The sequence below is a fragment of the Geotrypetes seraphini genome, chromosome 2, assembly GCF_902459505.1.
Source record: "Geotrypetes seraphini chromosome 2, aGeoSer1.1, whole genome shotgun sequence".
Lineage (NCBI taxonomy): Eukaryota > Metazoa > Chordata > Amphibia > Gymnophiona > Dermophiidae > Geotrypetes > Geotrypetes seraphini.
In genome coordinates, this window is record NC_047085.1 from 499150972 (window position 1) to 499164474 (window position 13503).

At 44.7% G+C, this 13503-nt stretch overlaps 1 protein-coding gene across 1 annotated transcript in view; it reads left to right on the forward strand.

Moving 5' to 3' along the window:
* The window catches only part of LOC117354948 (SCO-spondin-like), a 441431-nt gene that overhangs the window by 171081 nt on the left and 256847 nt on the right, over positions 1–13503 (forward strand). Inside the window, 3 exon segments of the mRNA XM_033932909.1 lie at positions 435–653; positions 3787–3914; positions 11211–11352. Of these exon segments, the coding sequence (XP_033788800.1) occupies positions 435–653; positions 3787–3914; positions 11211–11352 (489 nt within the window).

The window sequence follows — 13503 nt, forward strand, 5'->3', positions numbered from 1 at the left end:
AAACAGTACACTTCTCCCTCCGTATTCGCTGTGATATGGGATTAACAGACCCGCGATTGCAGAAAAACCGCGAATGACTTTTTCATATGTTATTCGCTGTTGTCTATTAAAAACCATTGTGAATATGGTGAAACCGCAAATAACATGGTGAGAGACCTGGCCTGTTCCTGAAGGAAAGGCAAAATACGGCGAAGAAAGTGATGGAAATCAGTGATTTCTCTATGCAAGCGGATGTAATTTGGGGGGAGGAGCCAGCAAGCTAAATCCGCAAATAATCGAAACTGCGATTGCTGAAACCGCGAATATGGAGGGAGAAGTGTACAAGCAGTACCCAAGAAAAAACATATACAGTATGAAGTCAATTTGTTACCTCTCTTAAGAAATCTGCAAATAACAGCTCTTCCTTCTTTTTCCGTTTGACTCTGTTGTAGAAGATCATTGCTATAATCCTCTGAGGATCTCCTCCTTGCCAGACAGCAGTTTCACTGCTTCATCCCAGCAGCCGGAGAACCCGGCACGTGCAGGACGCCTAAATTACATGAACTCTAGGGCAGACTTACAGGGCTGGGGTCCTCAGCCAGACGAATACCATGCGCTGCATTCCAGACCCCCCTACTTGCAGGTCGATCTCATGGAGATGCATAATCTGACGGGTAGGTGGATGGTCACACTGGTGGTTGATAGTGGACAGGTAAGGGTGGAGATAAGGTGGGCTGAAACGGCTCTACATAGAGTGGCGAGAGAAGCATCATTTGCGCCAGAGGTTCAGGCTGTTTGGGGTTTTTTTTGAGAGCATGGAGAGCAGAACCGAGAAGTCTGGTTTTGAAGATAATCCAAATAACAATAGAATAGCTTCAAGACAACTATGATCAAAAGTCCACTGCATACAAGTTAACCAAATAGCTCATTAACACACAGAGAAGAGACCTCAGAAAAAAAATTTTGTTCCTTATTTTCAGTACATCAAGTCCTGCAATAGAGCTAGCACAGTCATTGGTCTCTCCCCCCCAAAAAAAAAACTCCACAAAAATGTATTAATTGTTCTCAATTTCTTCAATAGTAAATATGCAGTAAGGTACTTATCCCTCATAGTTGTCAGGGACGATCAATCACAGGTGTAGAGAAAGTTCCATTGCTGATTTCCACCTCACAACCAGAAATGCAGACAAGACACCAATTCAGCCAGACCCGACAGTGGCCCTGTTTCGCATAGAGCTACTATATATCAAGATGCTCTGGCCACTTCTTATCTCTTCAATCCGGCAAGAAACAGCAAATGGCATGAAACTAGTCCCCTCAAAGACTCTCCAGCAGTGAGTTCTCTTTTTCTCCACTTCTTTTTTTCTGTGTGTTAAAGAGCTATTTAGAAACATAGAAACATAGAAGATGACGGCAGAAAAGGGCTACAGCCCATCAAGTCTGCCCACTCTGCTTACCCACCCCCTGTCTATGCCCTAATGGCCCAATTTCCTTATCTTGACCCTCGTAGGGATCCCACATGGGTATCCCATTTATTCTTAAAGTCTGGCACGCTGTCTGCCTCGATCACCTGCACTGGAAGCTTGTTCCAATGATCAACCACTCTCTCTGTGAAGAAATATTTTCTGGTGTCGCCATGAAATTTTCCGCCCCTGAGTTTGAGCGGGTGCCCTCTTGTGGCCGAGGGTCCCTTGAGAAAGAAAATATCATCTTCCACTTCGACACGTCCCGTGAGGTACTTAAATGTTTCGATCATGTCTCCCCTCTTCCTACGTTCCTCAAGAGTGTAGAGCTGCAATTTGTTCAGTCTCTCTTCGTACGAGAGACCCTTGAGCCCCGAGATCATCCTGGTGGCCGTCCGTTGAACCGATTCAATTCTGCGCACATCTTTACTGTAATGTGGCCTCCAGAATTGCACACAGTACTCCAGATGAGGTCTCACCATGGCCCTGTACAACGGCATTATGACTTCAGGCTTTCGGCTGACGAAACTTCTATTGATACAACCCAATATCTGCCTTGCCTTAGATGAAGCCTTCTCCACTTGATTGGCAGTTTTCATGTCTGCACTGATGATTACTCCTAAATCTCGTTCTGCTGAAGTCCTAGTTAAAGTTTCTCCGTTCAAGAAGTACGTCCTGCATGGATTTCCGCTTCCGAGGTGCATGACCTTACATTTCTTAGCATTGAAGCCTAGCTGCCAGGTTGAGGACCAACTTTCCAATGTAAGCAGGTCCTGCGCCATATAATTCTGTAAACTGCATTCATTTACTATATTACATAGTTTGGCGTCATCGGCGAATAGTGTTATTTTACCTTGAAGCCCTTGAGTCAGATCCCCTATGAATATGTTGAAAAGGAGTGGACCCAGGACCGAGCCCTGCGGCACTCCACTGGTCACCTCCGATGTTTTAGAGAGGGTACCATTAACCACCACCCTCTGAAGTCTGCCACTCAGCCAATCATTGACCCATGCAGTTAGTGTCTCTCCTAACCCCATCGATTCCATCTTGCTTAGCAGCCTGCGGTGTGGGACACTGTCAAAAGCTTTCCTGAAGTCCAGGTACACGACGTCCAAAGACTCTCCCAAGTCCAACTTTCTTGTTACCCAGTCAAAGAAGCTGATGAGATTGGATTGGCAGGACCTACCCTTGGTGAATCCATGCTGACTGGGATCCCGAAGATTTGGCTAACTTGTATGCGGTGGACTTTTGATCATAATTGTCTTGTTATTTGGATTGCTGTATAATTATAGTAGGAGTTCGTTGTTTGGGTTATTGCTAATAATAGTTTGAAGATAATCAACATACTGTATGTATGTAATTAAGAGTGTATGTAATTAATTACATACAGTATGTAATTAATTACAATATGTAAATATAGTATGTAATTAATTACATACTGTATGTAATTAAGAGTGTATAAAAATATTCAGGAAAGCACAAAGGGTCTGATTCTATAAACGGTACCTAATGGCACCTAATTCCTAAGCGCTGCTTGGTGTGGTGGTCAATCAGCTGGTAGACGTAATTTACAGAATTGCGCCTTACTCAACTTAGGAGTCGCTAGGCGCCCTAGTCTGAGGCACCAGTATTTTGGGCCAGGGTTTTACCTGAACTAATTTACTGGCGCCTACCACGAATGCCTATTCTCCGCCTTTAACCATGCCTACTTTTCAGATAGGTGTCAGTAGGTGCCATGCTGAGTTGCAGGCGTAACTATAATTAATCATTTAAAAAAATTTTTGGCAATCAGTTTTTAATGGCGTGGTCAAAATCCATGCCAATTAAGGCAAGAAAAATTAAGTTGCGCGTGGAATTCAGTCAGGCGTCCCCAATCTAGGCACCCACTTGTAGAATCAGGCCCGAAAAACCTATTATAGGCTAGCAGTTCCATCAGAATAATTCCTATTGGTTTCTGTTCTACCCAATCGCTACCTTATTGGCAAAGTCTCTATATCTCCATCTTTAAGGTTTTCTCCTGTTTTATATGTTATGCCATCCCATCATTTGTCTCTTTATTCCAATGTGTTTGGTCTCTCTAAATTATATTGCGTTAACCACCCAGATTGCCTCCATCTATGGAAGATAAAGTATGACTGTGTCCTAACTACATCTGCTGAATATTCACTGTGATGACCTTTCTTGTCCCTGGGTTACTCCTGATTTCCAATAGCTGGCTCATTACAGCGGAAGTCTCCAGTGCCACTTTTCCTTCTACCACTGGAGAATATGTGCTAAAATCTTTTAGGGCATGTGGCTGCCTCTTCTTGTGCTGGATTTCTTCCTGACTTTTGTGTCATTGCAGGGGTCGTGGTTCAGGGAGCTGGCTCCTCAGATGCGTATATCACCAGTTTTATCCTGCAATTCAGTACTGATGGAGTCATGTGGCACAGCTATCGAGACGTCGCATCCAGCTCACAGGCTCAGCCCAAGGTACCTCTTTTGTGATTTTTCTCTTCCATTTATCCCTCAATTGCCTTTCCTTGCCCCCAGGAGAAGGAGCTCAGGCATATTAGGACATTACTCTGTTCCAGTTCCCTCTTGTTAGACCCGAGCAAGGTAGTCCTTCTAAGGTGCAGTGGATGGCAGTCATTGCATTGCTTCTAATAGAAACATGATGGCAAATAAAGGCCAAATGGCCCATTCAATTTGCCCATCCACAGTAACCATTATCCCTTCCTCTCTCTAAGAGATCCCACATGACTATCTCAAACTTTCTTGAAATCAGACACAATCTCTGTCTCTACCATCTCTTCCGAGATAATGTTCCATGCATCTACCACTGTTTCTGTAAAAATGTATTTCCTTGGGGTACTCCTGAGCCTATCACCTCTTAACTGCATCCTATGTCCTCTCATTCCAGAGCTCCCTTTCAAATGAAAGAGACTTGACTCATGTGCATTTACACAATGTAGGTATTTAAACGTCTCTATTATATCTCCCCTCTCCTGCCTTTCTTCCAAAGTATACATATTGAGATCTTTAAGTCTGTCCCCATATGCCTTTGGCCAGATCCTAAGGCCTCTACTCTATCCTCATCCTTCTCGATCTATCTGCCACCTTTGATACTGTTGATCATCGCCTACTTCTTGATACGCTGTTCTTGTTTGGATTCAAGGGTTCTGCCCTCTCCTGGTTTTCTTCCTATCTCTCCCATTGCAACTTCACTGTATGCAATGGTGGTTCCTCCTCCACAGCCTTCCTACTATCGATTAGTGTACCTCAAGGCTCTGTCCTGAGACCACTCCATTTCTCAATCTACGCTTGCTCACTTGGAGCGCTGATTTCTTCCCATGGCTTACAGTATCACCTCTATGCTGACGACTCCCAGATCTACCTCTCTACGCAAAATATCTCTACTGAAACCCAGACCAAAGTCTCAGCCTGCCTGTCCGACATTGCCACCTGGATGTCTCACCGCCATCTAAAATTGAACATGGCTAAAACAGAGTTGCTCATCTTTCTGCCTAAACCTACCTCTTCGCTTCCTTCATTCTCCATCTCCGTGGACAACGCCCTCATCCTTCCTGTTTTGTCTGCTCATAATCTCAGGGTCATCTTTGACTCCTCTCTCTCCTTCACCATCCAGATACAACATATCACTAAAACCTGCTGCTTCTTCTTCTATAATATTATCAAAATCTGACCCTTCCTCTCTGAGCACACTACCAAAACGCTTATCCACGCCCTCATCACCTCACGTTTAGACTACTGCAACTCGCTACTCTCAGGCTTTCTGCTTAGCCATCTCGCTCCCCTCCAATCCGTCCAGAATTCAGCTGCACAACTCATATTCCAGGAGAGCCGCTTTACTCATGTTACACCTCTCCTAAAGTCACATCATTGGCTTCCCATCTGTTTCTGAATTCAATTCAAACTCCTTTTACTGACCTACAAATGCACTCTCTCAGCTGCTCCTCACTATCTCTCTTCACTTATCTCCCCTCCCCCACCCCGTGAGCTCTGCTCAGCTGGTAAGTCCCTACTATCTGTGCCCTTCTCTTCAACTGCCAACTCCACTCTGTCCCTTCTACATACAGTGGTGCCTCGCATAACGAACGCCTCGCACAGCGAACGCTGCGCACAACAAACTTCTTGTCTTGATTCGTACAACGGACTTCGTTTCATACAACGAAGTCGCCCGAGCTGCATCCTTCCGCGCAGGCACTGCGCTTAACTGCCCTCTCTCACTTGTTTCCCCCGATTATCCAGCATCTAGCCCTCCCCCCCAAACACTTCCTGTTTCCAGCGAGGCGGCCCGCGTCAGAGGGGACGGGGTATCGAAGCGCAAGCGAGCTGCGGAAGTGGTGTTGGTGGTGGACGGCCTCAGGTATGAGTTAGGATGGTGGGGTGGGGAGGGGAGGCCTGAGAGCGAGCATGCGCGCACAGGGAGGAGACGGGGAGAGACGCGCTGGATTGGCAACGGTTGCTCTCTGTCGCCTCCCGGCTCCAGCGGCGTGACAGTTTTCAAACAGGCGCGTGGTTCTTTCTAAGCAGAACCACCAGCTTTAACGGCGCTGACTCCCGACTACAGCCTCCAACAGATGACTGCTTCCCATTGCATCCGGCCGCTGGCAGGTCTCGCGCGCAGCAGCCAATGGGTGCCAGCCACGAGTCGGCCAGCACCAGAGGGGGGAATCAGGAGAGACGAGCATTAGAGGGTGGAGGAGAGGCAAGGTAGAAGAAGAAAATCAGAGAGGAGGAGAGAAGCAGAGAGAGAGAGATTGGACAAAGAGGAGGGGATGGTGAAGGAGGAAGAGAACAGAAAAGGAAAGCATAGGAGGAGCATTAGAGAGGGAGAGGAGAAGACAGTTTGCCAGCCTGAGAAACTCCCTAACCCCTTATGCTGCTGCACAGGGAAATGGGGAAAAATGACAGACAGACAGCGGGAGGGAGGGAGACAGAAAGAAAGAAAGACACAGGGGCAGTGAGAGGGACAGAAAGACAGACAGAGATAAAAATAATAACAAAAAATTTATCTTTATTTATGTCATCTTAGCATATTTTATGCTACAGAACGAATTATTTTTTTTTACATGTATTGTTATGGGAAAACGCGTTTCACATAACGAACTTTTCGCATAACAAACTTGCTCCTGGAACCAATTAAGTTCGTTGTGTGAGGCACCACTGTATATATATGTATAGTTGTTTTTTTTCTATTCAGGTACTCTAGCCCCCTCTTTTACTAAGGTGCGTTAACCGATTAGCACGTGTTAATCTAATTAGTGTTTAGCATGCACTAATTTGATTAGTGTGCGCTAATCGGTTCGCGCATCTTAGTAAAAGAGGGCCTAGGTATTTTCCCTATCTGTCCAGGTGAACTCACAATGTAACTGTGGTGCCCGGAGCAATGGAGGATTGGGTGGCTTGCCCAGGGTGACAGAGAGCGGCGCTGGGATTAAACCTGCAACCTTAGGGTGCTGAGAAAGCAGCTATAACCACTATAGGCCACTCCTCCCTATATTCAAATAACAGAGATATTATACAATGTCGGCATAATACTAATGAAACACCTAATAAGCACACACGAGAATATCAACAAACATAACGAATCATTTATATACCGCATCTTCCTCGCGGTTCTGTGCGGTTCACAGTTCCAAGATTCTGCACATTTGCAGCGAAATACAATTCAGCCTATTTAGGTACTTTTCCGAATAAGTAGGCCTTTAATGGTTTCCTAAAGCTTAAATATGTTAGAATCAATGTGTCAAAATGTTATTATTATTATAATAAAATTACGCTCCCAAAAGGCCGCCTGATAAGCCAGTATTCAATTCAAAAATCTTTTATATTGGCAACCCCTAACTGATGGAAATTCAAATAATCTAGGGCCTTTTACAGAACGCAAGGTACCTGCAAACTTAAAATGATCAAGAAGATAAATCAGAACCAGACACTTGTAGCCAAACTTAAAATATTCAAATAACAGATATGATGCTTATGTTTTTCTATAATAAAGCTTACCATGTAGCCGAGGGATCAAGTGCAGATATATCCTGTGTCCTATAGCAGTTCTGCTCTAATGTGCACCCCAGGAGATGGTTTCTTATATCTAATCTAATCTAGTCAGGATTTCATAATCGCTCTTTTCCGTTACAGGTTCAAGGCGATTTACAGGATAAAAGGACCATGGAACAGCATGGGGAGATTTACCATATAAGTTTGAAGAAGGTTATATTATTTCAGGGGAGCAAGAATACAAAGTTTTGAGAGGGAGGGTTACATAGAAGCTGAGTTACATTAATGTAGGAGGATTGAAACATTTATATGTGGAGTTCTAGTACCACAAATCAAATCAGTGTGAAACAAGTATGACTAATCCAATTTCTCAGTGGTATTATTACTCATTCTTATATTTTTATTACAATATTTAGCTTCCTGGTGTTCCCCTTGCCATGTGCTCCCTGGAGGGTTCTTGGGATTTGTACGTGCCTATATGTGTGAGCGACAGGGATGTTTTAGGTGGAGCTATAAGTTCTCTGTCTTTGTGACAGAAACTGGGAGGTGGATAATAATAATAACTTTATTCTTCTATACCGCCACAATCTTGCGACTTCTAGGCGGTTTACATTCAAGAGAGCTGGACATTCAGCGATTTACAATATGTAGAAGGAGTACAGAGTACAGGGACTTGAGAAATCGAAATTACAAAATATACTGTTTGCTAAGAATTTCGGAGCAGACCTGTAAAGAAAAGTCTCAGCTTTCAGAAAAAAAAGAAAAAAAAAATGAAAATTACAATATACAGTTTGTTTAGAGATTCAAAAAAACAGCGAAAATTACAATGTATAGTTTGTTTAGAGATTCGGGGGGGGGGAGGGACATATTAGAAGAAAGGTCCTGAAATTACAAATGCTGCTCGTTTAGGAATTCAGAGGGCATTTTGAAAAGAAACAGAGTGTTTGGTGAGGTTTTGTTTAGGTGATATATCTGTCGAATAAGGGTGGAATACATGTAGGGTTACCAGAAGTCTGGATTTCCACGGACATGTCCTCCTTATCGAGGGGATGGGTGGAACTAGGTGGGCCTGGGGGCAGGTCTAGGGGTGCGGATTTTATTAAAGTAAAATCTGGTGACCCTAAATACATGGCAAGGTCTGGAGAAAATTCTGAAAGAAAAGTGGACACTAATGTTACCCCTCTCCTCAAGTCGCTTCATTGGCGCCCGGTCCACTTCCGCCTATAGTTCAAACTCCTCTTACTGACCTACAAATGTGCTCACTCTGCAGCTCCTCAGTATCTCTACTCTCTTATCTTTTCTTACACCCCGCCCCCGGGCACTCCTTTCTTCGGGTAATTCTCTCATGTCTGTACCCGTCTCCTCTACTGCCAGGTCCCGGCTTTGCCCCTTCTACCTTGCTGCGCCGTGTGCCTGGAACAACCTGTCTGAATCCGTATGCCAGGCTCCATCTCTGGCAGTATTCAAATCCAGGCTCAAAGCCCGCTTTTTCAAAGCTGCGTTTAGGGCCTAACCCTTCCAGCTTGTAATATACTACATCTGTTACTCATTCCCTCTGTAGCCCCCCCCCGACCTCTTCATCCCTTTATATTTCCCTTCATGAGCAACATTGATTCATCCTTTGTCCTGTGTCCTGTGTGTCTGTCATAATTAGATTGCAAGCTCTTTTGAGCAGGGACCGTCTCTTGAGTGTTTACTGTACAGCACTGTATGCATCTGGCAGCACTATAGAAATAATAAATTATAGTACTAGTATTGCTTGAGTACCTGATTGTAAAAACCGCTTAGATAACCTTGATAGGCGGTATATAAAATCCTAATAAACTTGAAACTTAATAGTTATTTGCATTAAGCTGGTTATTTGCATAAATATTTAGAATATTAGCATATACATATGTATGTGTGTACACATCCGTGTGTAAATGATGGATTACTGCAATTCTTTATACTTAGGAGTTTCTAAAGTATACTATTATACATTAGCGTCACTCCAGACTGGCATAGACACATGAGTTTACACTCCTCTGCCAGCAGGTGGAGACTGAGGGGCTGCTTCTCAAAACTAAAACCTATAACGTGCTCGCTAAACTGGTTCCAGCCGATTTACCGTGCATGTATTTTAGCGGTGGATTATCAAAATGGCTTAGCGAGGTCTTTTCCGACTTTTCTAACAGTCTCTGATACTGCCATGCAAATGTGGTACCCCTCCCCAGATATGTCGCTCGGCAGCGGGAGAGAGTGGGGGGGTCGCTTGACCTCGGCAGCTCGATTTGTTGTTGGGTTGTTGTTTTTCTTGCGTTTATTCTATGCATATGCCCATCGCTATCATCAGTGATAGGTACATGCAAATTTAGCGAACCTTCTCTACTCTCCACCAACTTCATTTGCATGAGCATCTTGGGAAGAATGACTCGCTTTTTTTTTTTTAATCGCTACAATAATGGCCCATTGGTTTTTAACGCAAATTTTTGAGAATCTAACCCTAAGACTGAGAAGTGCTAACTGGACAATCTCATCAGCTAATATTTTTCTGTTTTGAGCACATCTAGGAGTATTTTATTTGTTTTGGACGAACACTACTACTACTACTGCTAATCATTTGTATAGTGCTGCTAGACATACATAGCACTGTACATCAAAACATAGAAGAGACGGTCCCTGCTCAATAGAGCTTACAAATCTAACACTGTGACATTAAATAGTAAACCTTAAAGAAATTTATTTAGCACGTTTGGGTGCCCAGGTCACAAGAGAGAACACTAGTGAGGTAACAGAAGCACAAGCTCTTTTTTTTTTTTGGGGGGGGGGTCCCTGGCTTGTAGCCCTTTTGAGCAGTTTGGACTGCCAAAGTTACTTACGCAAGTTATTTATGTGTAAACAATTTTTTTATTTTCAATAAGAAAACCCAACCAACAAATTACAATCAACTACAGACCAACGACAAGAAAAACCCTGATACAAAACAACAGTCCCAATCCCCCAGCCCCACCCTCTCCCCAGATGCATAAGCAAAGCATGAACCACGTTGCAGTAGACTTGGACTAGTCTGATAGCCCACTGCATAAGAATAAAGACCCCCCCTCCCCTATCCCCCCCACAACTAGGAAGGGCGACCTACAGGGAAGGCCGTGTGATATATTGTACACAGGGCTCGTTCCTAGATTTTATAGGAGTGCTTGGTTTAAGCATAGGTTGGAGTAATTTGTTTCTGTCAGAACATGCTTCTGTGGTTCTACCAGTGACGTAGTAAAGGGCAGGGCACTGGCACCCCTCCTCCTCTTCGCCCTCCCTTCCCACTCCTCCCCCCTGCCGCGTACGTGCCGCTTCCCTTCCACCGTATCTTTTTGACTTTGGTGCGAGCAGCCACCCATTCGCTGCCCGCGTTGGCTTCGGCGCTCTCCCCGACATCTCTAACACATCTCTAACACATCTAGGAAGTGACATCGGAGGAAGAGCAGACGATGGCGTGACGGCAGCTTGGGGGTTGCTGATCGCGCCAGTAACATTACAGAGGTACGAGGGAAGCGGCGTGCGCGGCAGGATGTGGAGGGGGGAGGGGGTGGAGAAGAGGGCGGGGGAGAGGCGCCTCTCACCCTTGCTACGCCGCTGATCGGATAGCTGCTTTGGCGTTCCCAAGGGCTCAGCTTTGACATGGGAGTCCTTGGAAGGCTCATGGCATCTGCATTCCGCGACACCCACCTCATCTTTGGTTGGCCAGAGGACAGGAAGTTTTAAGCTGGATATTTTTTTTTTTTCTCCGTGCAGTTGTTCCAGGGTAACTCGGACGACTCCACCCCTGCAGTCAGAACTTTTGAAAGAATGATAAGTGCCCGCCATGTTCGGATTCTCCCACAAGATTTTCACAATGGCATTTTCCTCCGCATGGAACTCCTGGGCTGTGGAGAAGGTATTGTACCACTGTGGACTAATGTGGGTAAAGCCAGGTACCCAGTATATACCAGGAGGTTAATATTTAGTGTTCCCACTATACAGTATTCCCCCGAAATTCGCAGGGGTTACGTTCCTGGAGCCCCAGCAAATTTCGAAAAACCACGAATACTGTAAATTACCCTGTACAGTACTTTCTCGTCCCGAGATCACCCGCATCATTCCCTTCCCTGGGGTCCCACCCTCTTCCGAGGTTGCTTCCTGTTTCCGGCAAGGCGGGACCTGAGATGGGCGGTGAAGGAAGAGGGTGTCTGAAGGAGATCTGACGGATCGCGTTCGGCGGTCCGGGAAGGAGACCAGGAAGCGATGGTGGACCACAGGGAGGGGAGAGCATGGAAACACCCGCAAATTGCTGAGTCCGCGAATTGTGGACTCCAAATTCGCGGGGGTGTACTGTATAACTTTATGTTTATTAAAAGTTTTAACCACACTTCGGTTTGCCAACAGTATGGTGTACAAAATATAATAACAAGAAATGAAAAGAACACCATAAAAAATAGGAAAGCAAAAGAGTTGGGAATCGCTGATTTTTCATGTCATGGGTCTAAAAGCAGTCAGTAAAAGTTACCACAATCTCCTCCTAAGATTTTCTTTTTTTTTCTTTTTTTATTGAAGTTTGACATATAACAAGCGATTAAATAAAATACAATGAGATTTTACAGAACAAATGATTTATAAATGTAAAATATAGATGCAGAGAAGACTAAAAGCATCTATGTAGACAATTTTATTTATTTATTAAATAAATCTTTATTCATTTTAAAACATACACAAAGTGCATACAAAAATACAACAATTGGCACCAAATAACAGCACTTATTACTAACAAATAATAATAAAGACCTCTTTTTCCCCCCCATCCCTCCCAACCCGGATGCGTGTAAAACCCAATAAAATGGAAGGCTTGGACTATTAATTGGTGGATACAAAATTTGCTAAAGGGCCCCAAATCTCGTTGAAGTTTTTACCATAACCCTTTATTTCCGAATTCATACATTCATATCGAAAACATAAGCACAGGGATTCCCACCAAAAGGTTTTCAATATCACCTCTATGCTGATGATTCCCGGATCTACCTCCTTAACAAACACAGGAGAAATCAAACAAGACAGTGAAGATGACCTTTGGATGCTGTAATGCTTTATTCATTCAACTAGAGACTCGACATGTACATATTTCAGCCAAAAGTTGGGTTACCAGATGCCCGGATTTCCCTGGACAGGTTCTCCTTTTTGAGGACTGGTCCAAGGGTCTGGACGGCTTTTCAAAATCTCTCCCGCCGCCTCTCACCCTCTCAGTCCTGGTTTTGAACCTACATCCCAAAGCAGTGTGGAATTTGTAGTTCCTGATTCTATCCATGAAAACCAGGCCTGGAAATCCCATAATGCACCTGGATAGGGTACTCAGAAATCCAGGACTGTCCCAAAATCTCCAGCCTGGAACTAGGTAATTTGGCATCTTTGAAAATCATGTGGGGAAAATCATCAGGCTTCGTCCAAGGCAAGACAAATCATGGGCTGCATACGAAGGGGTTTCGTCAGTCGTAAGGCGGAAGTCATTATGCCATTGTATAGATCCATGGTGAGGCCCCACCTGGAATACTGTGTGCAATTCTGGAGGCCGCATTATCGCAAGGATGTGCTGAGACTGGAGTCGGTGCAAAGAATGGCCACCCGGATGGTCTCGGGACTCAAGGATCTACCATACGAAAAACGGCTTGACAAATTACAGCTATACTCGCTCGAGGAGCGCAGAGAGAGGGGGGACATGATCGAGACGTTCAAGTATCTTACGGGCCGCATCGAGGCGGAGGAAGATATCTTCTTTTTCAAGGGTCCCACGACAACAAGAGGGCATCCGTTGAAAATCAGAGGCGGGAAACTACGAGGTGACACCAGGAAATTCTTTTTCACTGAAAGAGTGGTTGATCGCTGGAATAGTCTTCCACTACAGGTGATTGAGGCCAGCAGCGTGCCTGATTTTAAGGCCAAATGGGATCGGCACATGGGATCTATTCACAGGGCAAAGGTAGGGGAGGGACATTAAGGTGGGCAGACTAGATGGGCCGTGGGCCCTTATCTGCCGTCTATTTCTATGTTTCTATGTTTC